General features: G+C 32.7%; 1 protein-coding gene across 2 annotated transcripts in view; it reads right to left on the bottom strand.

Moving 5' to 3' along the window:
- The window catches only part of LOC118205097 (WD repeat domain phosphoinositide-interacting protein 3), a 67,265-nt gene that overhangs the window by 26,712 nt on the left and 16,477 nt on the right, over positions 1-24,076 (bottom strand). For both annotated transcript variants that reach the window (XM_085817098.1, XM_085817099.1), the window contains exons 5-6: positions 14,714-14,808; positions 14,220-14,410 (exon numbers count right to left, since the gene is read on the bottom strand). In XM_085817098.1, the coding sequence (XP_085673224.1) occupies positions 14,220-14,410; positions 14,714-14,808 (286 nt within the window). The remainder of the gene's footprint in view (positions 1-14,219; positions 14,411-14,713; positions 14,809-24,076) is intronic.

Genomic DNA, 24,076 nt, shown 5'->3' with positions numbered 1-24,076 from the left:
ATTCACTACAATTATTTACCGTGAATAATTCCAGGAATTCTACATATGGAACAAAATTATTAAATGCGAATTTAGGACTTGAATGATACTTTTCTTGGAAGTTTTTAATTGCCGATATACCGGTGCCTATAATAGAAGTGAATTTTTTAAGGTATTTTGATCTTTCAATGGATTTAAAACAAGGCAGGCTCATTGATAATACATCGAAATTAACTCAAATTGGGTTCTCTTTCCAATTTTGAAAATTATTTTTCGATAAAGCTGATTACCATATCAGGTGATTTACCATATCACAGAATCTTGAAAGATTTTCTAGACTTATTGAAATTAAAATCTGATTTGGGCAGAAAATAGCATAGCATGTCCATTACATCAAAACAAATGGTCCACATATGCATAGTAAACTGCATAGGCTACTTAGTTATATGAAGCAGTAAAAAAGGAATTTCAATTTATGATGGACCAAGGTATGAAGACACACAAAATCGGCATGGTCATCATCATTTCTTGATGCCGTTTCTAAAAGCTTGGGCGATATACGGCCAGTAAAAGACTTCCGAAAGTTAAATGCATGTGCCGAACCCAACAGATATCCTGCATTTACAAGACCTTAATAATAAGTTTAGTAGAAAGAAAATTTTTTCACAAATTGATATCGTTCAGGCATATCATCGTATGCCGATCCATCCAGACCATATGCCGAAAACTGCAGTTTGCAATCCATTTGGTCTTTTTCAATTTCCGTTTTTAAATTTCAGACTGCGCGGAGCAGCTTAAACCTTTCAAAGGTTTATGAACGAAATTCTTGGGAACCTAAAATTTTTCTATGTCTACATTAGTGATATTTTGATATTTAGTGATATAGAAGATGATCATAAATCCCACTTGTTTTTGAAAAATTAACTTCATATGGATTGACAATTAACAATGCGAAATGTGTTTCTGGCGTTCCCGAAATATCTTTCTTTGGACATTTAATCGTTAAAAATGGAACCAAGCCTTTGCTGAACAAAGTTGAACTGATACTTAACTACCCACTTCCTAAAACAGTAAAAGATTTGCAGAGATTTTTAAGATTTTTAAAGATTTACTGTTGATTTTTACCCAACGTAGAACAGAATTGAATACATTTAACTTCCTATTTAAAAAGGGATAAGAAAAATCATAAAACAACACTGAATTTGTCTAAGGAAGCGCGGAACAAATTTGAAAATTGTTAATCATGAATGCGATTCTTTTAGCGTACCTGAAAAAAGATGCCCAGTTGGTTTCACAGATCAATGCGTCAGACTTTGCGATAAGTGAAACGCTATCACAATTAGTTGATGAAAATTTACAACCTCTCATATTTTCTCATGAAATCTTTTGCAAGCAGAAAGAGACTATAGCACTTGAGATCGGAAGCTACTGGCAGCTTATGCTGCTATTAGGCATTTTAAACATATGTTGGAAGCACGGAACTTTTCTTCAATCACCGATCACAAGCTGCTTACGTATACATTTTGACAGCATTTGGATAAATGTTCACCTCGTCAAGCTGGGCTATTAGACTTTATCTTTCCATTCACCATATAAAAGGATTGGAGAATATAGCTGCTGATGCACTTTTGAACATAGAAGCAAAAGAATGCCTAATCCTATTGACTATCAGGAAACTGCTAAAATGCAACAAATCAATCCAGAATTACAAACCTTACTTAAAGATTCTAAAGTTTTACAACTCAAAAAAAGTACCTTGCTTAATTGTATCTTACCGATATATTGCGATTTGTCAACAGGTGTGGCCCATCTGTATATCCCCACAGCAGTGCGAACGTTTTTGCAACATTGCACAATTTGTCTCACATTCCTGTGTCAACAAAGTTAACAAGTTCTCGGCTTGTTTGGTCTTCCATCCGTAAAGATTGTGCAAACTGGGTGTGACAGTGCATTCCGTGCCAGAAAGCAAAAGTATGCAGACATGCTAAAACCCTGTTAATTAAGTTTCTAGACCAATCACAGAGATTTTATCACGTCCATCTTGACCTCGCTGGTCTGCTACTTTCTTCCATAATAATTATTACTGTTTAACTGTGATAGATAGGTTTACTAAATAGCCCAAAGCCGTACCCATACCAGACATAACTGCATGCACAGTAGCACAGGCTTTCTACCACCACTGGATTACTTGATTTGGTTGTCCGGCTGCTATTACTATTGACCAAGGATTTTTATTCTTAATGGCAATTGATTATCTACATCTTTCGTGATATTTATCTTTTATCATATTTCAAACATTCCGTATTATAAAAAATATTTTAATAACTTGGTAAATGGAAAAAAAAAAAAAAACTCAAAATCTGTTACGAATGTTAGTTACAGTTACCAAATATTTCAAAACATTTCAGCAATTATCTCATGACATAACAGAAAACTTACTCTTAAATCCTTGAAAATGGATAACGTGTTTTTTTAGTTCATAGCAACAGAAAAATGCGTGGGATCATTTAAAATTTTTTAGACTCATCCTCTTACTCAGAATCAAATGACACTTTAGAACTCATTTTTTTAAAAATTGTTTCTTTTTTTCAAACAATCTCCATAGTTTGAAAGTGGATTATTTCGAGCGCTTTCACAATTGTTGGAATCAAGAGGATCAGGACATCTCCATACCATCTACAGACGCATGGACTTATTGAGGAGTTTCACCTTCCTTTGAAAGCTGCCTTAATCCATTAGCCGCTGGTGTTGTGTTGACGCAACAGTCAAAATAAATGCGTATGTAAATATAACTACCTAAGATATTTTATACCAGCAGATGATTTTGTGTAGGGAATATTATGAAGATTATTTCTGTAAAAAAATATTTGCCTTCAACAATCATTTTGTTTATAATAATTAATCTGATACTTTAAGAAAAATTTAAGCAAAATTTTCGACCGGGTATTTTTGCTGAAAATATTTAATGAAAGAATTTCCGTCTTTATGAGTGATCTATTTTTAGTCAAGGTCACCGTTTATCAGAACATTACATCAGTCAGATGTTTATATTTGTGTTGAGAAGGGAGGGGAAGCAGGTGTTGCGTTCACGCAATGTCAGCAGGAAACGGGTAGTCAATCTCCTTTTTCACTCATTCCTTTCGATGTTCTGGTTCATGTTCTAGTTGTTTAAAAATGCTTAGAATGAAGTTTCTTACATTAGAAGAAGCCCTTCAAAGGTTTTTTGATGAAGAAACAGATGATGATAATGTTAATAATGACCAGAATGAAACTGATGTTGTTGTTACGCCAGAAATTGCAGAGGCTAATATCGAAGAAGAAAGGAATGGCAATGTTTCAAATAATGATAATGATATTTTACCAAATGATACTGCTGGGGAAGTTGAAATTCACGTAAGAAGTAAGTTTTAGCCTTCTAAAAGTAGTTATAGTCATACTAAAAGGTTTAAATAGCAGAAGACTGAAATCTTGAAGTGGATATAAAAAAGGAACTGTTAGTTATGTCTCAGGAAGAACATGAAGAAAGAGATAGAAGAGAAATTATAAAAGAAAAAACACAAGGTAAAACTAATGCACAGATTTTCGATTTTCTTTTTGGTTTAGACATTTACTCTTTTCTCATTGAACAAATATATACACTTCGGGGAAAAAAAAAAAAAAAAAAAAAAAACCAGAATTTATTGCATTTGAAGCCTATATGAGAAGATTTATTGGAATATTATTGCTTACAGGATATCATTCCTTACCTCAAGAAAAAATGTATTGGTCTTTTGATAAGGACATTTCTGTTCCTGTTGTACGAGAATTGATATCACATTTGCAGTAAAGGAAAATGAAGCAGAATTTGCATTTGACAATAGTCAAATAGACAATACTGATAAATTAGATGAGGTGAGACCGTATCTAAACTTACTAAATATCACCACTATTTACTACTGGAAATATAGTCTCTTTTAGATTTCAGACGCGAGAATGCATTATTCCTTTTGCAAACTCTTATTGAGAGTGTAGAATTAGCCAGAAATAGATCAGCAGCAGGAAGACCTAGTAAATTCAGCATTCGAAAACCATTGCATGGAGATGGTAGACATTTTATCATAAAGTTCGTTGATAACAAAAGAATTTGTTGTAAAGAGTACCACAGCCAGACTGTTTATAGATGCAAAGTATGTAATGTAGCTTTACATCATGATTGTAATCAAGCTTTTCATGTTTGAATCTTTCAAATGAAATAATCTGTATTTGTAAAAGAAATACAATGTATATTTTAATATTAAATTAATTACAAGTAAAGTGATTTGTACATTTATAAAACGTTATACAGCTAAAAAGTAATCCTGCACTCCACTCAAAAGAAACATCACATGAGTATAATCCTACTCACTAAACATCCGTAGTCTTTTTCCGCTGACGTTGCGCGAACGCAACACTCACCTTTTTCCACAGGTAAGAGCATTTTTTTTTTCAATGTAAATTTATGTTATAAATGCTTAATTTAATATTTGTTATTATTTTCATGAGAAAAGAAACATTCCTTGTAGTTTTGACGGTTAATGGGTTAAAAGCATATGATACCTGTCACTGGGTGGCGACCCTTCCAATGCTCCTGGTGCGTTTTCAGTCAGCTCTCAAGGAGAACATAGGGGCAACCACTTCTGAACTTGTGTACAGAAAGACTATTCGTCTCCCAGGAGAATTTTTTTTATCTGACACCTACGGACACGTTCCCCAAACAATTCATGGAGGATTTAAAATCCCAATTTCCTTTGTCTGCTTGATCAAAACTTCCAGCCATCCAGCCATGGCCAGCGAAACTGTTTCATTAATCCTCGAATTAACGAATCCAAGCACGTGTTTGTTCAACACAACAGAGTTATAAAGTAACTCCAAGCGCTTCTTATGATGGACCATTTAAAGTGCTAGGAAGACAAGATAAAACATTTGATCTCGAAATAAAAGGGATTAAACAAATAATCTTCATAGATAGACTGAAACCCACTTTTATAACCATGGATTCTTTTCAAGTTGTTTCCCAGTGTGTAGAAAAACATTCAGAAATTTGTACCATCCATTCTCAATGCTTGATCCGACCCCCCGCACAGTATGTTACATTTCGCTGCCACTGTGGAGGCAGAATGCAGTGGCATCACCAAACAGGTGATACGAACTCAAAACTGTACAGAAAACTGCTAACTGGCAAAAGGCGGTCTAAACCTGTATGGCAACCTTACAGGCTGATGGAGAGGGATATCTTTTTCTTCTGCAGTCTGGGCTTCACCAGGACATGTGAATCCCAGTATCCATGTCTGTGTTGGACTGTTCTGTCCTTTTCAGGCCGTTATAGTGTCGCCAACTATGGCAACTATATTTTTTCTCATTAAATTTGAGCAGTAATTGCTAAATGTCTCTCTTAATTAAGATTGCTATTTGTCTATTTAATTCTATCAATCCTCTCTTAGGGATGTGGTACCCACATATACCTCAAAACCTCCACAACTAGGGAAAAGTAAAATAATAAAGTTGAATTTATATATTAAAAATATCATAGTTGAAGACTGCACAAATTTAGAAAAATTAAGCTGTCTCGAACTTTAATGGTGTGATTAAACATTGCTTAGCAAATGGCTAATGTCAGAATGTTAACTGGTACAGATGGGTAATAGAAAGTAAAGCTGCAAGCACTTCCTAAAGCTCTACCTAAAACTTCCAAAACCTTTGATTTAAATACTCTTATTTTCCCTCTGGAAAGCAGACAGTAAAGATCCAAATCATAAAAATTGTTCAATTAACATAAAATAACTTTTTGTTAAATCTTATTTATGCAATAACCTGTGAATATCAATAAAAACATATGTCATATACACTAATGTTTGTGAAAAATGCAACATCTTGAAGGAACTGTCAGAAATGAATGAAATTTATTCCACATATTACTGATAGCAGTACAAATAAACAGTAAATTTACAAGACAAGAAACAAAACAAACGTCAAAAGTCAGTACTTTGTGTGTTCGCCACACTCAGTGATAGGAGCTTGTAAATGTCATAGCATTAAATCATACAGGTTCCGAATGTAATCTTGGGGAATGGCATTTTATATGGCTACGTGTTGGCACCAAAGTTCAGTCTTAGTGTGTGCCCTACCAGCTGTATGAACGAGTTGCCAACCGATCAAATCGCAGACATGCTCAATGGGTGACATAATAAAAAAGGTTTGTGCAGTCTGAGAAACATGTGCACAGGCATTATCCTGCTGAAATTCAATGCCTGGAATGCATTGAAGAATGGGAAGAACCTCTAGTTCTACAACTTCCCATATGCAGTGATCATTGCTGAGGTTCCTCACAGTTTGCACTAGATGGGATCAATTATACCCAATACCTTCCCCCCACCATGACCCCAGGCATTTTTTGCAGCATGATGCTGGATAACATGCTGTGGGAACAGACATTCCCCTCTGTAACATCAGATGCATACTCTTCCATCTTTGTACTCCAGATTGTAGCGAGAAAACAAATTGTTGCCACCGGGCATGCCATGCACTCTGTTCTCGTGTCCATTGAAGTGAAAGACTTATGTGATTCAGTGACAGAGAATCCTACATAGAAGAACTTTTGCACACAGCTCATGCTGCAGCTGACGACGAGAACCATAGAGCTTGACGACACAATGCCAATAACCATGCTCCAAAACTGTGCAAACACATGACAGGACGTTGTATGATCCGTCAGAGGCATGCAGATGTGGTGTTTGTTGTTCCACATTGTTGTGCTATAGCATGCCCCACTGCCAGGATTTCACCCTGTTTTATTCTTCTCTGTCCAATTCTTCCAAAAATGCATTACACTGCATGCAGGCTGGAATCGCTCAATACAAAAGGCTTCCCTCTCGCATACCATTGATGCGGCTTCATATGAACTCTGATAGTTGTTGGTATGACACCCTCCACTGTTGACAAGGCATATTGACCACTCATTAAATATTCACTGCAGACAGAGGATAATTTCAATGCAACCTCTATATACATGGAACAAACAGCTGGTCACACTCCATACATGTGCAATCACTTTGTAATTCTAATTATTTGCATGTCCTACCTTACTTTACATTTTCCTTCACTGTAAGTTTTGTTCACTTTGAATAATTCCTTCATGGTGTTGCAATTTTCACAAACATTAGTGTTATAACTTTGACTCACATAGAAAAATAAACTGATAATGATTGGCTTACATGGGCAAGTAAAACCAAAAGTGAAATACAGAGTCTTAAAATACACAGAAACAGATGAGGTACAGAAACCATATAAAAAAGATGATGATAATTACGAAAATGAAATGAAAATTTGGGAGATCAGAGATGATTATAATGCAATAAATAGCACGAAATGTAATGACTCAAACTATGACAACTCCACAAGTGTTAAATATGGCACTGAAAGGAATGAAAAGAAAATATGGAGGGAAAAAATGATATGGTGACAAAAACAGGAGACATTGAAATCAAGTGCATAACAGAATTAGCTTAGATGAAAATAAGGCAAGATGAATCCGTAGATGATTAATTGAATATAAGTATAATTTTTAAAGTAAAACTATTTGAGTTTGGTACAGAAAAAAGTTATGTAAAAGTATTTAATCTTAATTAAATAAAATTACACATTTTTACACGGCATTACAATAAATCTGGACTATTTGCACATATATAAGCTAAAGCACACTCATATATTAATATTAATCAAGATTTATTGAATTTAAAACTATTAATTTTTTATATGTAATTACATACAAAGAAAGCAATGTCAAAATTAGGTGAAGTGTAATATTTTTTGATTATTACACTTCACCTAATTTGGTGGTGAATATTTTTTTATAATGGCATGTGGACCAGCCTGCTGTTTTCATGTGATGATCAGGCCCCTTTCAAACTCACTTTAATTGTGAGAAATGTCTTCTCATGTATCTATCTGGCATAGCTCACTAAAGTCCTCCTAGAATCAGAACGTGATCATCACATTTATGAACCTTCATCTATGCACCAGTTTATATAAGGCCCACTTCCTGATTGCAGCATTACTGCAGGGTGTGTGATAATGTACATTGGCACTAAACTTGGATCATTTGCATATCAAATCTTATTGCATTTATTTGCAAAGCTTCATGATTGCACCTTTCTACATTCTTGGTGCACTATTTTTAGTGTTCTTGAGTTTATGTTTGGTTCTGCCAACTGCAATAAAAAAAGAGAGGTGCACAGCTAGATGTTATAACTATTTTATACAAAATTTCAATATCCTACAGCTAATCATTTTTGAGTTATGCGAGGTATATACATAAGTACATACAGACATCATGAAAAAATCCCTTTTGAATTCATTTCAAATTCTTTTAAAATCAGTTTTGGAAAAAACTGTCCTTTATTCCATCCATACATAAAGACCTCCTGCAAAAAGAATCATCCAAATGGATTTGAAAATGGCTACGATGGATATTTCTGTTGAAATATGATACCCAAAATTTTTTTTAGGTTACAATTTTTACTTCCTTTTCTTCACACATGGAAGTAAAAACTTTCAGCTGTTCACAAATAGTAGACGGCTGTAGTTTTCTGTCTTTGTATTCTTGGAGTCATAAAGAACCATAACCATGCTTACTTGCTTTGTTTTTCACTCTTGTCTAAACATACTCAAGACAACACTTTTAAATAGTAAGTTTTTAGGTTTTCCGAACATTTCTTGTTCATGCCGAATGAATCATTTTTTATACCAAGTCAATAAATGATTTGGAAATTTTGGTGCATCTAGGAATGAATTTCCTGAATTCCCAAGTTACGCCTAAAAATCTTTGCACATGTTTAACAATTTTGGGGATAGGAAGCTTTCTAACTGCTAGAGTTTTAGCATGAGATGGACAAATAGTGTTCTTTTCTATAACATGTACCCAAAATTCCACCTTTCTTTTCAGGGACTGGCATTTATTCAATTTTAGCGCAAATGCATATTTGGATGCAGCTTGGAGAACAGATTTTAACTTTTCCATACCTTCCTTCAATGGAAGGAATGGTTATGTTATCATGTTCATGAGATCTCAGAAAACACTGTAGCAGAGTTTGTACACATTTCTGCAGATGGAAATTAAGTACTTTTAAGGGCCATTAATTGAAAAAATTAAGGACCCATCAACAAATGGGAACTGAATAAATTCAATTAAAGATATTAGCTATGCCTGAATTTCACTTTTGTGATATTGTCCTAAGAATAAAATAGATCCACAAGTAGAATGCATTATTATTAAACATCATTTAATAAACATAATTATAAAACAAATTTAAGAATAAAATATACTTTATAAAATTTATCAGGGAGCATTAAATATTTTACCCTTATAATAATACATCATATTTTAAAGAAGATTAGTGACATTTTATATACATTTTACAAAGCTGACTTTTTCTTTTATGTCTCATTCTGTCACGTACTTGCTCTGTTTAGAGGTTTGGTAAATAGCAGGTAGATTTTATGTCAATGGCATGTCATAGGTTAAAATGAGAAGTAAAATCATAATCAGCATGATTCATTACAGAAGACTGGCCACTGCCACCACTGCTGCTTGGCTAGAGAGAGGCTTGCTGATCAGAACAAACCTGAAAGCCTGATGTAGCCATAGTTAACAGGTTTTGAAAGTTAGATGTGCTCTGCCTGTCTGATGCAGTTAGTGTCATAACTTTGTGTAGAGTTCCTGGGGTTGCAACCCAGTTACTATATTTTAAGATTCCAATAAGCCACTCATGCATCAGAGGCGATAAGTTGTTTGTATTATTTTAAGTCGCACTGGATGCAAAAAATTAAATTTTACATTAATTTTTATATTTTTGTGCTGTATCTGGTGACCACAGAAAAGATTAATAAAAGGCAATAACTCACTTTAATATGCAGAAATAATTTTTAAGGGTGACCAGTTAGTTACAAATAATTAAATTAGCTAGTTCGCTAATTTAATCTTTATCCCTTTATCTCCTAACCTGTCAAACATCAGCAAAGATAATGCAAAGATGAGTAATTACAAATTACCAGAGCTACTAGGAACTAATGCACTGTGCAAGGTGGAGGCCAGAAACAAATTCTGCCTTACTAACCCAAAACCTTAGTTTAAAAACTATTTAAGTGATTTTCACTCTGGTGAGGAAACAGAAAGGGTAAATTATAGCAAAAGCTGAAATTATATACAATTGCTTAATTTACATAATAATAATTGTACATATTATCTTTGAAGAATAATTTTCTTTTTCTTTATGCATTTGGTTTCTTTCTTCAATATGTTTCCTCTTTATTTTAGAATTTTTGTATTTAATTAAAGATTTCTGTTATTTTAAAAAACTAAATGTATAGGAAAAGGTGCTAATTTTATTTCTTTAGAAACATGAATGTTCAGAATAAATATGAAATGACATATGGTAAGGGCCTGAGTTACAGAGCCGGTGTAGCAGAATTTTTAGAATTTAGTGACACATCGAGCAACAAAATCTAGAAATGGCAAAATTTTAGAATTTAGAAAGGCACTAGGCAGCAGAATTTAGGATCCACACAGATTGCATCAGGTGGAAAATGTGCAGCACCAGCCCTGTGTGTGATGCACAGAGCCGTAGCAAGAGTTTCCAGCGCCCGGGGACAACTGAAGATTTTACACCCCCTTCCTGTGTGCCAAGAATGAAAAACATTTCATTCTAAAATTTTGTAACATCAATTTGGCACTTCATGGATGCTGCACCCAGGGACAGATGTTCCCTCTTGCTCCAACCTAGCTATGCCACAGATGATGCATTGAGACATAATTGTCAGTATTTTAAATTGTCAGTTTCCAATTTCTTTATTAATAGAAAAATTCCTTTCTATAAATGCCTGTCCATGTGATAAGATTAAAAGCAGTTTTGATATCTTTCTATGCTTGTGTTTAGTGAAAAGTGGGAAAAAAGGAAAGATAAACATGTTAAGAAAAAGGACTTCTAGTATCAGAAGTAAAACATTCAAATACAGCCAAAAGTCATTAATTCGGACACCCATAATCCGGAATGATCTATAATCCGGACCTCAAAGCTAAAATCTTTCTGCGCACGCGCCACGTTGACACATGCACATAGGCATGACTGTACAAACTCTGTATAGACATACTTCTGAAAAAAACACTCAGAGTAATGCTTAACCTGAATTGGACTTTTTAACTCAAATTGTCTGTATAAAATAGCAGAGGAAGTAAACTTATGATTGTTCTCATTGACAATTACATGAAAAATATCATTTTTTAAATCTTTCAGCCTATTTCAAATCTATCTGCACATTTTGGCATTTGTAATTTGTCCAAAACATCTTCTATCAAAGGGAAATACATCTGAAAAGTTTTCTATTTAATTTTCTATAATTAACAAATAATTGATTGTATTATCTTTTCCCTGCAACAATACCACTGGATTGGCAAAGATAAGAGAGGCATAATAATTCTTTGCTCCAACCACTCTTGGATCTGTCTCTTAACTTTTTTTTTTAGGCAATGACAGACAACATGCTTTCTGGTAAATTGATGAATCACTAGTCAGAACTGTCTTCATGAAAACAAAAACTGTTCGTGGATTTTCTACTTTTTCAATCAAGCAAATAACCTTCTCAACTTTGTCCCCACTTGCTAGTCATGAATGTGACTCAACTCAATTTTATGTTCATTGCTTAGTTCAGATACCTGCATAAACAACATATTTGTCTCTTTTACAAAACTCAATAACATTTTATTAAAATTTAACTGGGCTTGATTAAGAATATCTATCAAAATCATCGCTTGATAGCTCAGTTGGGTAATTGGTACTACATTCCATGCCAGAGCAAACACAGATCTATTTATTTCCATTTTACGTATAAATGACTTCATATTAAAATTTCTAATGATCTGATTCTGGATAAAAACATTAGATTCTTTGGCAGCTAATGCCAATTGTTTGTTTTTCTGCATCTTAATGCCGGAGACAACGAGACCTGCCCCTTTGTCAAACAGTGCAACAACAGTCTAATAGTTTAAAGTCACTTGATTTGAACTCCTTTATCTACAACATTACATGTTCCTGCAGTATGAGCATCTATGGCCCTCATTTCACAGGCCTTTATTATGGGATTACTTCTTTTCCTCATCACTGAAGGAGAATGAAACTCGAAATGCATATTGTCTCCTACCCATAATATTTCAATAAATTTTATCTCACTTTTCAGTTTGTCAATTTTTGGATGTTCCATAGAAAACACCTCTATTGCTTGTTTCCCCATTTCTACTAAACTTACTGCTCCTGAAAATTTCAAAAAGGAAACCTTGACAGTTTTGATAGATCACATTCCATATTAGATGGTGCTATGGGAAAGTTTAAACCCTGGAGTTATTCTTCAGCACAAAATGAGCACAAGGTTTTATTTGCAAAAAAATATATGCTGGAAATAATATAGACAGAATTTTTCATTTTGAATAGTTGAATTCCGATTAAATTTGCATATCTGTTAGCAGACACTTTATAATTCAAGAAAGCAACTGCAGAAAATAACAATTGTTAGTTAACAAAAGAATTCTATTTACTAAGAAAATATATGACCACATATGCCTACTGGAAAGGAGAAACTGATGTTGGCTGGGAAATAATGAATCAGTCACCATATTTAGATGAAAGAACTCCTCCACTTATCACCTGTTAAAGGCCAGAGAATAACTTCATAAAATGCAAATAAATATTGTAAAAGATGTTCACAGAAAAATCCCAGCAGTAAGCCTGACTACCTAGTATTCAACTAACCGAAAAGCTCAAGTAACTGGAATATATTTGAATTTTCACTTTTTTAAAAATATTTTTAATGTAAAATTAAGCAAATAAGATATTCGTAACTCTGCTATAATATACAAATGGAATTACTATTCAAATCAAGCAATAACTATCACCAAATGATGCAGTTTAGAGCCAAAAATGGATTAGCACGATGTAACACTTATGTAAACCTAATTCATTTCTGATAAGTTGGTTTAATTTTTTTCTAAAAAACAATATAAATTAAATGATATTTATCTGTTTTTTACTCAAATTTTGAAAAGAAATTATTACTGAAGTCTGTGATTTGTCTAACAGCATGCAATAGAGTCACATTTAAAAAAAAATGAATAAAGTCTGGGATTTGTCTTCAACACAAACCAACATGCAATAGAATTACAGAAGCCTGACATCAAGAAAATGGATAAACATTGGCTGTGCAATATAAAAAAATTATGATAAGCAGTTTAAGGTTTAATATGTTATGTCTGTAACTTGTATATGCTGATTATCTAATTAAATAAAGAATGATCTGTTCCTTCAAACTTCTGCTTGACTGGCACAAATTTAGTCAGATCTCGGCAAATTTTATGGTCAGTTTCACCTGTCAGTAGTTTTCCTATAACATCCTAAAGCAATGGCTCCATCATGGCTGAAATTACCAAAATAATAATAATAGCAATAATTTTCTCTGAAGCAGTTAATACACAACAACAATGCATTAGAAAGTAGACACTAATCTGAAGTAGGCTGTAGAATAGTCCTTAAAATGGAGTAGCACCTCAACCCCTAGAGGTGCACAAACCCCCATTGTAGAATTTAGTTCATTTTGAAACACCTAAAAATCTACAGGAAAAACAGATCAAGGAAAAATCCACATTTTTATCATTCATTACAATGTCTGAAGCACCACACTGGAATATTTTTACATTTTCCTGCACCATTTAACATACGCATTCTTTTAAGTTTTGAAATGCCCAATCATGCCTTAATTTGTAAATAACACAATAATGTAAAAAAATCATTTTTTAAACAATATCAACATTTTTTCATGTTACTTCACATTTAGTCAACTTTTCAAATGAGTTGCAAGCTGTAGTTTTGGGTGGCATTTTATCACTAAAAGCCAAATTTATTTGATCAATATAGATATACATGACAAAACACAGCTTACATAGAGCTATACACAGAGAAAATTTAGTCACAATAATAAAAATTTTAAAGCCACCCATATTACACATTAGTAAATGGATGAGTTACTAGTGCCCAAGTCTAATTTCTTTATAAAAGCTAAAGTGTTAAAATTTATTGATATTGTCTTTTCCACTATTGACAACACTATTATCTTTTCTGCCCCCCTTCAAGGTAATTATGATGCACTAAAATATACAAGAGGTTTCTAGTAAAAATGCTTACCTTTTCAGATGCAGTAGCAATTTTTGTTCCAACTAAATTCAAAGCAATACAACTAAGTGCAGCTTCATGAGCAGCTATATCTAAAGGAGCTTTCTCTGTATTTGCTAAATCCACTATGTGAACATGACCACTTTTACAACCTGGAAATGCTAGTAGAGAATTGTTGCTGTTTGGGCATAAAACACATAAACCTGCAAATATTAAGAACATTTAAAAAACTGAAAATTTATCAGAAATGAAAATTATTCATCATGATACATTAATTACATTTATCACTGATTTAAAACTGCAATAAACAGTGATGTTAAATTTAAATTCTGAATTGAGGGAACAATGGCTGAATCTGCAAAATCTGACATGCAACACAAAAAGTATAGCGAAAATTATAAAAATCTACCTAAAATGAAAAAGGTTTGCTTTCTTTCTTTCTCTCTTTTATTTATTTATTTTTAAAAATTTTGGAGTGTTATGATTTAATAGATACTTTCGCTTACCTTTGGAGTTTGAGCATGTTTCAAATATGTGAAGTAACTGTGCATTCTGAGTAAATGTATATACTTTAATCATGGTTTCCAATACCACAACAATTCTATAATACAAAATCAACCAAAATTAATAATATATAAGTAAGATTTACCAATTATTGATATCATAAAGAGGAAATTTCAATATATTGAAATAATAAATTTTAGCAGGTACTTTACAAAAAATAAAATGCCATGGCTAACATTTAAGCACGTAAATTTCGCTTCCAAGGCTCATTTTTACTTCCTTGAATGAAATAAAGGAAGTATTGCGTTGTGAAAAATTTCAGGTATCATATTTCAATGGAAATATTCATTTTGACCATTCCCAAATCTATAGGATGGCTTTTTGCGTGATAGATGTACATACACACAGAATAAAGGACTTTTTCCCACTAAACATTTTGCAAAATGGATTTAAAATGACTTCAAAAAGGATTTTTTTCATGATGTCTGTATGAACCTATGCTGCATATCTTAAATACGATTAGCTGTAGAACACCGAAATTTTGTACAAGTGACTGCTATACCACCTAGGGTTGCATTTCTCTTTTTTTTATTTCAATCAACACAATCAAACATTTATACATACAGATATATCCACTCCTATACCTGGCTTAAAAGTTTTTATTCCGCCTTTATTTTTAGAGTGTTTATCATAGTCATATACACTTCCAATTACAGAAGCATTTTAAGTGATGAAAATATTCATGTTTTGGCAATGTCAGATTTTTTTTAAAAGAATTTAATTTTCATGAAACAAAATCTAACGTTTGATGCGATTTCCCAATTCCTGTACTTATATTTTGGAAAGTTTTATATTCGTTATGAAAAAATAAAATTATAAGAAGTTTGACTTCTGCATGACAAAACTTGACTAGGATATTTAATTTTAAAATCTGCAGTTTTTGATTTCATTTTCAAGTTGCCTTGAGGGATCGGTTGATTAAGTTAGAATAATTTGAGGAAATAAGTTTAAATAAAGTGCAGGAAAATGTGTGAGCATAATTTAATAGATTGTATAAGAAAGAAAGTCATGTTGCGTCAAAATCAAATTTTCCAGGTTACAATTTAAAGAGGTTCTACTTTTAAGGCATATAAAAACAATTTATGATAAGTAACAAATGACTTCAGTTCACACATGTAAATATAAACTGAACCATTTTAGCAAAGACAATGCACTTGATACTCATGGTTAAGCAAAACTACAAATGAAATTAATAATTCAGTTTCATTCAAGACTACTTCATATTATGAATTAAAAAAGCAGCATATATGGCATTAGTTTTGGGTTTTCTTGACACTAGTGATAGTAAAACAGCATCTGGCATTATTGCTTGTTACTTTTATGTTCAGTTTCTTCTACTACATTTTACTTTGTAAAGAACTATTCTCAAGCCTTAGCTAATGTTATTGAATATGATTATAATATAATAATATGCAGTCATTTTTAAAAATATAATCCACCAGAAGTAAGTCCTAAATAATTATTGTACAACTGCACTAAAGTTTTGAAATACGACACACCAATTAAAAAAAAAAAAGCATTCTGAATCATAATTATAAACATGCTCTTCTATCTTTCATTATATGACAACAACATGCTTACATTTCAATTTGATGCCAATCTCTTTTGTTTTAATAAATTGCATGTTTCATTATGAGATATACATAATGGAAACCCCAGAAGGTGATATACAGGGTGCTTCAGAATTCATCATGAATATTTGGTGGGGAGGTAGGGAATAGGAAAAGAAGGAGATTTCACATAGGAATGCATGGGTGCATATGCCATGTAGTAGGGCAAAATGATCCCAGTTCAATGATGGAAAGAACACATAAAAAGGAAATAGTAAGGAAAAAACATTTATTATCTTATATATAACATTTCTTTGCATCAGTTTTACAGACTTACAAGAGGTGCTCGAACTGCTGACCATGTGCTAGAATGCATGACTCACAATGGCATTGCATGGACAACCGGATCTTCTGGAACATGCCTGGCGTTTACATGCATATCTGGAAGTTCATTCCACGTGTACCGGTTCATGTTACTTCTGCAAAGTCACCTAGTCGAACGACGACTGGCTGCACACATCAAACAGCTGTGCTTATGTACGGAAGTTGTGTACACACAATGCCCTCTACACCACGATGCGTTCATCTGCGCCCATACTTTCCCTACACCACTATACGTTCATCTGCACCCATACTTTCCTATGTAAAATCTCCCTACCTCCCCACCAAATATTGATGATGAATTCTGAATCACCCTATATACACATTAATCTCATAACACTAACAAGTTACAACACGAAAGATGAAATTTAATGTTCAGTATTAAATGACTTAAATTCATAACTCTATTTTATAGCATTAAATTACAGTACTTGAAAGAAATATATTTAATTAAATTGCATTATTTGCATAACAAGTTTTTGATATGTCAGCTTCTTTCAATGCATTGATTTTCATATTAGTTGTTGCTTTGAATTACACAAATGTATTAAATGAGGACCAAAAATTGCTTTAAACATTTTTCTCCAGTAAAAATTTTTATAAATAAAGTTGCTTTTCTGAATTTTCATTTTCATTCACGTATTACTTCTTTATGTGCTTGTCTAGTTGTATGTGAATCTTAGAATAACTTCATTCCATTCGCACTTGCTTCAGAAATACTTCCAATAAAGATTATCCTTTCTTTTATTTCGAATTTAACATTTCCTCCAATTTTTTTAACTGAACTTTTTTGCAGTTTACAAATGACCATTTAAAATTAAATACTTTTCCACTGCAATTTATCTGAAATTCAATAATGTTTTAGCTGCAAAGTAATTTTCATGAAATTCCACAGACTTTTCCCTTACATTTCAAACAATGAAAATATATATATAAACTTAAAGCATCTAAATTAATTAGCAAATTGGAATAAAAGCAAGGCAATTCTTCTATAATATAATAATTGCAACCATGTATAAGAGGTTTAACACAAATCCAATTAAAGAGAGAATTCACAGTAGTACAATCTCGAAAAATCAAAATGCAAAAAAGAAAAATACACAAAATTATACAAATAAAAATTAAATCTTCTTTTATTGAAACTCCAATTCAGAACACATCACGGGATAATGAATTAAAACTTCATAAAAGTTGATAAATATTTTAAATTTTTATCTGTATAATTTTGCATATTTTCCCCGATTCATTTTCCCGATGAGTTCTGAATTGGAGTTTCAATAAAAGAAGATTAATTTTAAATTTTTATTTGTATAATTTTGTATATTTTTCCTTTTTGCATTTTTATTTTTCAAGATTGTTCTACTACGAGTTCTCTCTTTAATTGGATTAGTTTTGATATTGTGTTAAACCTCTTATACATGGTTGCAATTATTATATTATAGAGGAATTGCCTTGCTTTTATTCCAATTTACTAATTAATTTAAATGCTTTAAGTTTATTCTACTTCAATCCTGCAGTTACAGCGCAGGACGAGTTTAAAAAAAATTCCTATTCTAATTTTTTAATTTGAATTTTTAGCCTACTTATATATTTCTTGATATATATAATAAAACCATGTAAGTTAAAATGGTACTTATACATTAAAAAGTTACTAATAACTTTGACTAGAACTGAGGTAATATTGGTAATGATCTGGGTACTAAAGATTTTGGTTTTCCCTCTATTTTAATAATATAAATTTTTTAAAGATTATTAATCCAATATATGATAACTTTATCTATCATACTGAGTTCTTGGCAAAATATGAATTACTTTAATTCCTCGCACAAACAATAAAAATATTATATGGCAAATGCAATGTTTTTTCTTTGACCCAATAATTTATGGACATCATTCAGTGGAGAGGTGCATTCGTTTCCTCTCTGTCTAGGCCTACAAATGGCATGCAGCTAGCCATTCCTTTGCAATGCTAGGTCTGTGGACAGGGATCAGATACTGGAAAACAGTAGAGATATGGCTACTGCTGCTGGCTAGGGCTCATCTTTGTTTGGTTTCAAGCACACTCTCATGAAGTTCTTTCATGATGGAGGAAGGTATTACTCTTCTGCAGAACATGAATGTTAGCTTGCTTGTTCCTAGGCCCCTGTCATACCACAAAAGAGTTTTAACTGGTAAAAGAGTTTAAAATTTTAAAATTATATATTTTTTCTATGTATTATTATTATTAAATATAACTTATGATGATTTAAAACTGCATAATTTATAACTTTTTTATTATATATATTACCAACATGATTTTAAATTGATTTTTCTCTTGGTATTTACTACATGTGAATTTATGTAATATGTAAACATAATGTACATAATACAATTATGTAAATATATGTATCAGATAACAAAAAAAAAAAAAAAAAAAATGCCCTTCGTTTGTTTGAAAATTTCTAATTTAAATACAAAAATATTTTCTGATTTTTCACATTTTGAAAAGAATTTTATTCAAACAGGCGAGAGAGACATAATGCAAACTCAAACAGGCAAGAGAGGCATAATGCAAACACCTTAACTATAGCAGATTTTATGGAAAAAGACCAATACCCCTAGATAAGACAGCCTTCTTTTATGAGATCAGCAACAGTTAAATTTCTTTTGATATGCATTTATTGAGGGTTTTTTTTAAATATAAATTACAATTTAAAACTTCTAGTATTTTTTCCATGTTTTATCAGAATTTTTTAAAGAATGAACTTTTATAAGATTCATTTTACAATAGTTCTGCTTTTTATTGCCTAAGTAAATAAGTGAAAATAAATAATTAATAATTGAATTTAACTTTACAATCTTAGCAGCGATAGAAATAGATTTATACCATTAAAAGCCCATTAGCGTATTTTTGCTCATTTACTTTACTACACATATATGAAATATTAGCAAGAAAAAGACAAAGCAGTGTTGATGCATACATAAATCCATATTGGTGAGGAAGATTTTTGATTGTGTAGTATGTTAATATGTTGAGTTTGTAATATCTAAGAAACTTGGCAATGGAGGCAGTTTTAATTCCATTTTCAATTCCAGTTGACATATATGGCTACAATCACTCTGCGCTCTAGACATGCCTATTCACAAAACATTTACATTTTTGATACTTTTGCGTTAGGAAGAAAGCACACAGAAACTACATCCTAGCAGTATAGAAAGAGAATCTGAAGCAGGTAGTTATGCAATTTGGAAGCACATGAAAAGAAAAGCTTTGGTTTGAGTTAAAAGTTTCAGTTCCCAATTATCAAGTCATCAACACTGTGCAGGCCATGTGAAATGGATTAATCTAGAAATGACACAATCCAGAGAAGTTATTGCTATTTTTAAAACAGAGATGAAGAATTAAAGAGTTTACCATTAGTTTAAATTCTAATTTTGATTCACATATTTTTTATCTTAAATTTAACACCTTTCAAAGAGAAAAAGGCTTTTAGATGTAAAAAATATGATGGCTTTGCTCTACGTGAACAGGCAATCTCTAATTAACTTTCCACAATTTATGGATCTTTATCCTAGATCAGTACTTTCAAGAACATTCTGGCATGTTATGTAACCAGTAGTATAAATACCGAGAACATGCCATTTTTTAGTCAGACTGCTTCCTACAATCACTGCTACAAGACTCTGCGCTGCTCTGTCCATCTTTCTTCCCTTTGTTAGAATAATTATGAGATCAAAAGCCTAGATTTCATCTTATTTAGTTTAAAACACTATTTGATACATAATTTGGAGAATTTCATCTAAAAGAAAAATGATCCCCCATTTGAACAATAAAGATATGCAATTAAAAGCAAAATCCTTCTGTGTCATCATTCTGCTGTATTCCACTCAGCCCAAACAACGCCTGGACTCTGATGCCAAGCTTCGTCATTCCTGCGCCTATCCGCAGAATCATCATATATAAGGAAATGAGTAAGCAGAATAAAGTAAGCATTTAAAAACTTTTTTTTTTTTTAAATTAAAGTGTGCCCTCTTTCAATTTAAGCATTAAATTTTAATTTTCCAATTTAAGAAATAATATATTTCAACTCCCTTTTTGATATGAATATTTGTCATGAACTTTTTCAGTACATTTGCTACATATAAAATACTTTGTTATATACATCAGCATCGTCATTCAGTCGTAGAAGAAAGTTTTAGCAGAAACTTGCTTATATTTGATTACAAATGAATAAAATCTAAGAAAGGCATTAAATTGCCATCATTGCCTTCCTGCAAACACAGCCATAACTGAGAACACATTTCATGGCATTCTATTAAAATGTTCTATTAAGTTTAAACATTTAATGAACACTTTCTTTATTATTATTACCTTTCTTTTCAATGAGAACTACAAGAAATTTGGTTAGGCAAGAAGTTAAAGAAAAATGGTAAAAAAGAATGGATCATGGAAATGCAGCAAGGAAATAGAATATGTTCACATTCTTTTTCAGAAGTAAATTCAAGCTATATCAAGATATCGTAAGTTTCAACAATATTGCATCACTTCTTCAGAGAATAAGTACGATGTAGAAATATTCTCTTCAAATAAAATAAGATTCTTTTCTAGCAATAATACATTATTATTTATTACTTTAAAATATCATACTGGTACAGAAAGATTAAGTTAATTATTAAGACAAAAATATTAACATATATGGCTAATGTAGAAAGTTATTTAACTTTTTTTGCTCTATACACATTCTTCTATAGAACATGTTGTCTTTCATATGTTAATACAGGGGTTGTAAATTAAATACTAACAATTTAACCTTGAAACTCGCAGAAGGGCAGGCATGCACAAATAGGATATGGAAGCGGTGAGGTGGCGCTGTTGTTGATGTGCAGAGTGCAAAAAACAGTCGATCTGCTTAGAAGGGTAGTTGTTGTGTGGCGTTAAAGTGAGGAGCTTTGTTTCCATTGCTCTAAGGCATGTTTCCAAAAGGTGATCAACGGTCGTGGCTTAAAATTGAGGTTGACTGTGGCAAAAATGCAACAGAATGCTATCAAGGATTAGTGGAAGTCTGTGGCACAAATGCCTTACCGTATAGGACAGTAGCACGATGGATTCAAGCATTTCGTTCGGGTCGGAATGAGACTGCAGATTTGCAACGCACAGGTTGGCCCTCCATTCCTCAAGAGCCGATCAACATCCTGAGTTGTCTCCTTACTATAGACTGCCAATTTGCTTCCCGCTGGGTTCCCCATCGACTAACCGAAGTACAAAAATGGCACCAGTACGCACTGGCTGGCACCCAATTGGAGAGATACCACAATGAAGGAGAAGCACTTTTGCAGCGTATTGTCACCATTGATGAGACATGGGCATGAGCCTATGAGCCTGAATTAAAGCGTCAATCAAATGAATGGCGTCACCAAGGTTCGCCACGTCCACAGAAATTTTGACAGGAACCCAGTCGGGTGAAGGTTATGCTAATCATGGCATACGACTGGGACAGTGTGATTCTTACACATGCTGTACCTGAAGGACAAACTGTCAAAGCAGATTACTATTGCCGATTTCTACAGCAGCATCTGCATCTGGCTATGCGGCGCAAACGTCCCTGTTTATTGCACAGCAATCTACTAATCGTATTGCATGACATCGCTCGTTGCTATGTCACAAACAATGTCACTCTCCTTTTGTGATGGTGGCAGTTGGAAATCCTTGAACACCCTCCCTACTCACCTGACATGAGTCCTTGTGACTTCGAGCTGTTTCCAAAGTTGAAAGAACCCTTCCGAGGTCACCGATTTCATGACGTTTTATCTGTACTCCACACAGTAGGGCCCTCGATTGCTCACATCAACAATCAACACCTTGCAACTGGTCTACAATGGCTTCCTGACATTTGGCAAAAGGTTATAAGCTTTGCTGGTGATTACATAGAAAGAATGTAATGCAATTGCACTTGTAAGTTCATTAAAAATTGATTTATACCTATTTTACCATTACTTAATTTACAGCCCTCATATTTTGCATTTTTATTGTAAATTCTATTGCGTTTTTGGTTTCTTGATCCTATGTATTTTTATGATGGCAAAATTTTGTAAACACTGTTATATTCTACATTGTAAAAGTCAATTTAGCATTTTTGTGATGCCAATGCATTTTCTTTTTCTTTCTTTCTTTTTTTAAACACAGACAGATCTCCCAGGCAATTAATTAGGTATTACGATGTCTGGTAAAACTGCCGTCCAGATGGGATACTGGTTAGTGATGCTGACTATTGTACCAAAGGGCCTATGGCTCGAGTCTTGAGGAAGGCATGGATGTCTGTAAGTGAATGATGTTAGTGTAGCACTCAAAATACACAGATAACTGAATGTCCTCTTGAGAGACTGGTGAAAGCGAAAGAGGGGTGGTGTTCTTCAAAACTGGGACAGGAGCTAACAGTTAGCGAGGTTAATAATTATCTCAATCACCTATGGTATTAAAGAGGTGCTGGCCTAGCTTTTACTTGTACCTAGTATGCTACACTTTAGTGGGGCAGGTCATACTTTTTTCTAGCTAATTAGTTATTTCATTCTTTGCTCTGGCATTTTTAAAGAATATTTACAGCAATTCCATTATTGCACAATGAATTGGAAGTTGATCTGTCAGCACTATCCTTATCTTCAGGGCAGATGTTTTTATTTTATTTGGCTTATAATTCCTTACTAAATGTAGTATTTCATCTCGATGTACTCCGTCTTTGATATTATTTAAATCAAATTCCTCCTCATTATAATTCGCTTCCGATAGTGAAGAAAGTGACACAGAGGTTATTGAAAACGAAAAAATTTCGATTGACAAATTACTCAGTATTCTTGACACAGCAATTATAGGACTTGAACAGCAGAACTTTGTAACTGAAGAAGAAATTATGTCTGTTTATAGAATTAAAGAGAATGTATTATCACATAAAACAAAGCAACTTAAACAACTTACATTGAAAGAAATGTTTAATAAAGTAAGCAAATAAATATTAAGCCTTTTTTTTTTCTTTTTTTTTTTTCTAAATTTTGATATCCTTTAGATCATAATTGTTCTTTATTTCATAAATTACGGTTTCATATTTTTAATTTTATAATTTCTGCATGCCATCTTACCAGATTTAAACTGATGATCTATAATCCGGAAAAATCGATAATCCGGAATCGCCGAAGTCCTGACGAGTCCGGATTAACGACTTTTGACAGTATATATATTTAGCTAATAAAGGCTCTTTAAATACAAATCTCCATGATAGATCCAAAAACCCGGGCCGCTCAGAGGATTAAGAGTAGCATTCGATGAGAAAACACACTGAAATATTTTAAGATTGATATTCCATCAGGTTAAAGATACAGACTTAGCATTGGAAATGGATGTTT

Source organism: Stegodyphus dumicola, chromosome 5 (assembly GCF_044657685.1).
Source record: "Stegodyphus dumicola isolate Sdum_Otavi_A_Nest chromosome 5, ASM4465768v1".
In the NCBI taxonomy this organism is placed as follows: Eukaryota; Metazoa; Arthropoda; class Arachnida; order Araneae; family Eresidae; genus Stegodyphus; species Stegodyphus dumicola.
This window is presented reverse-complemented; position numbering and strand designations above follow the sequence as displayed.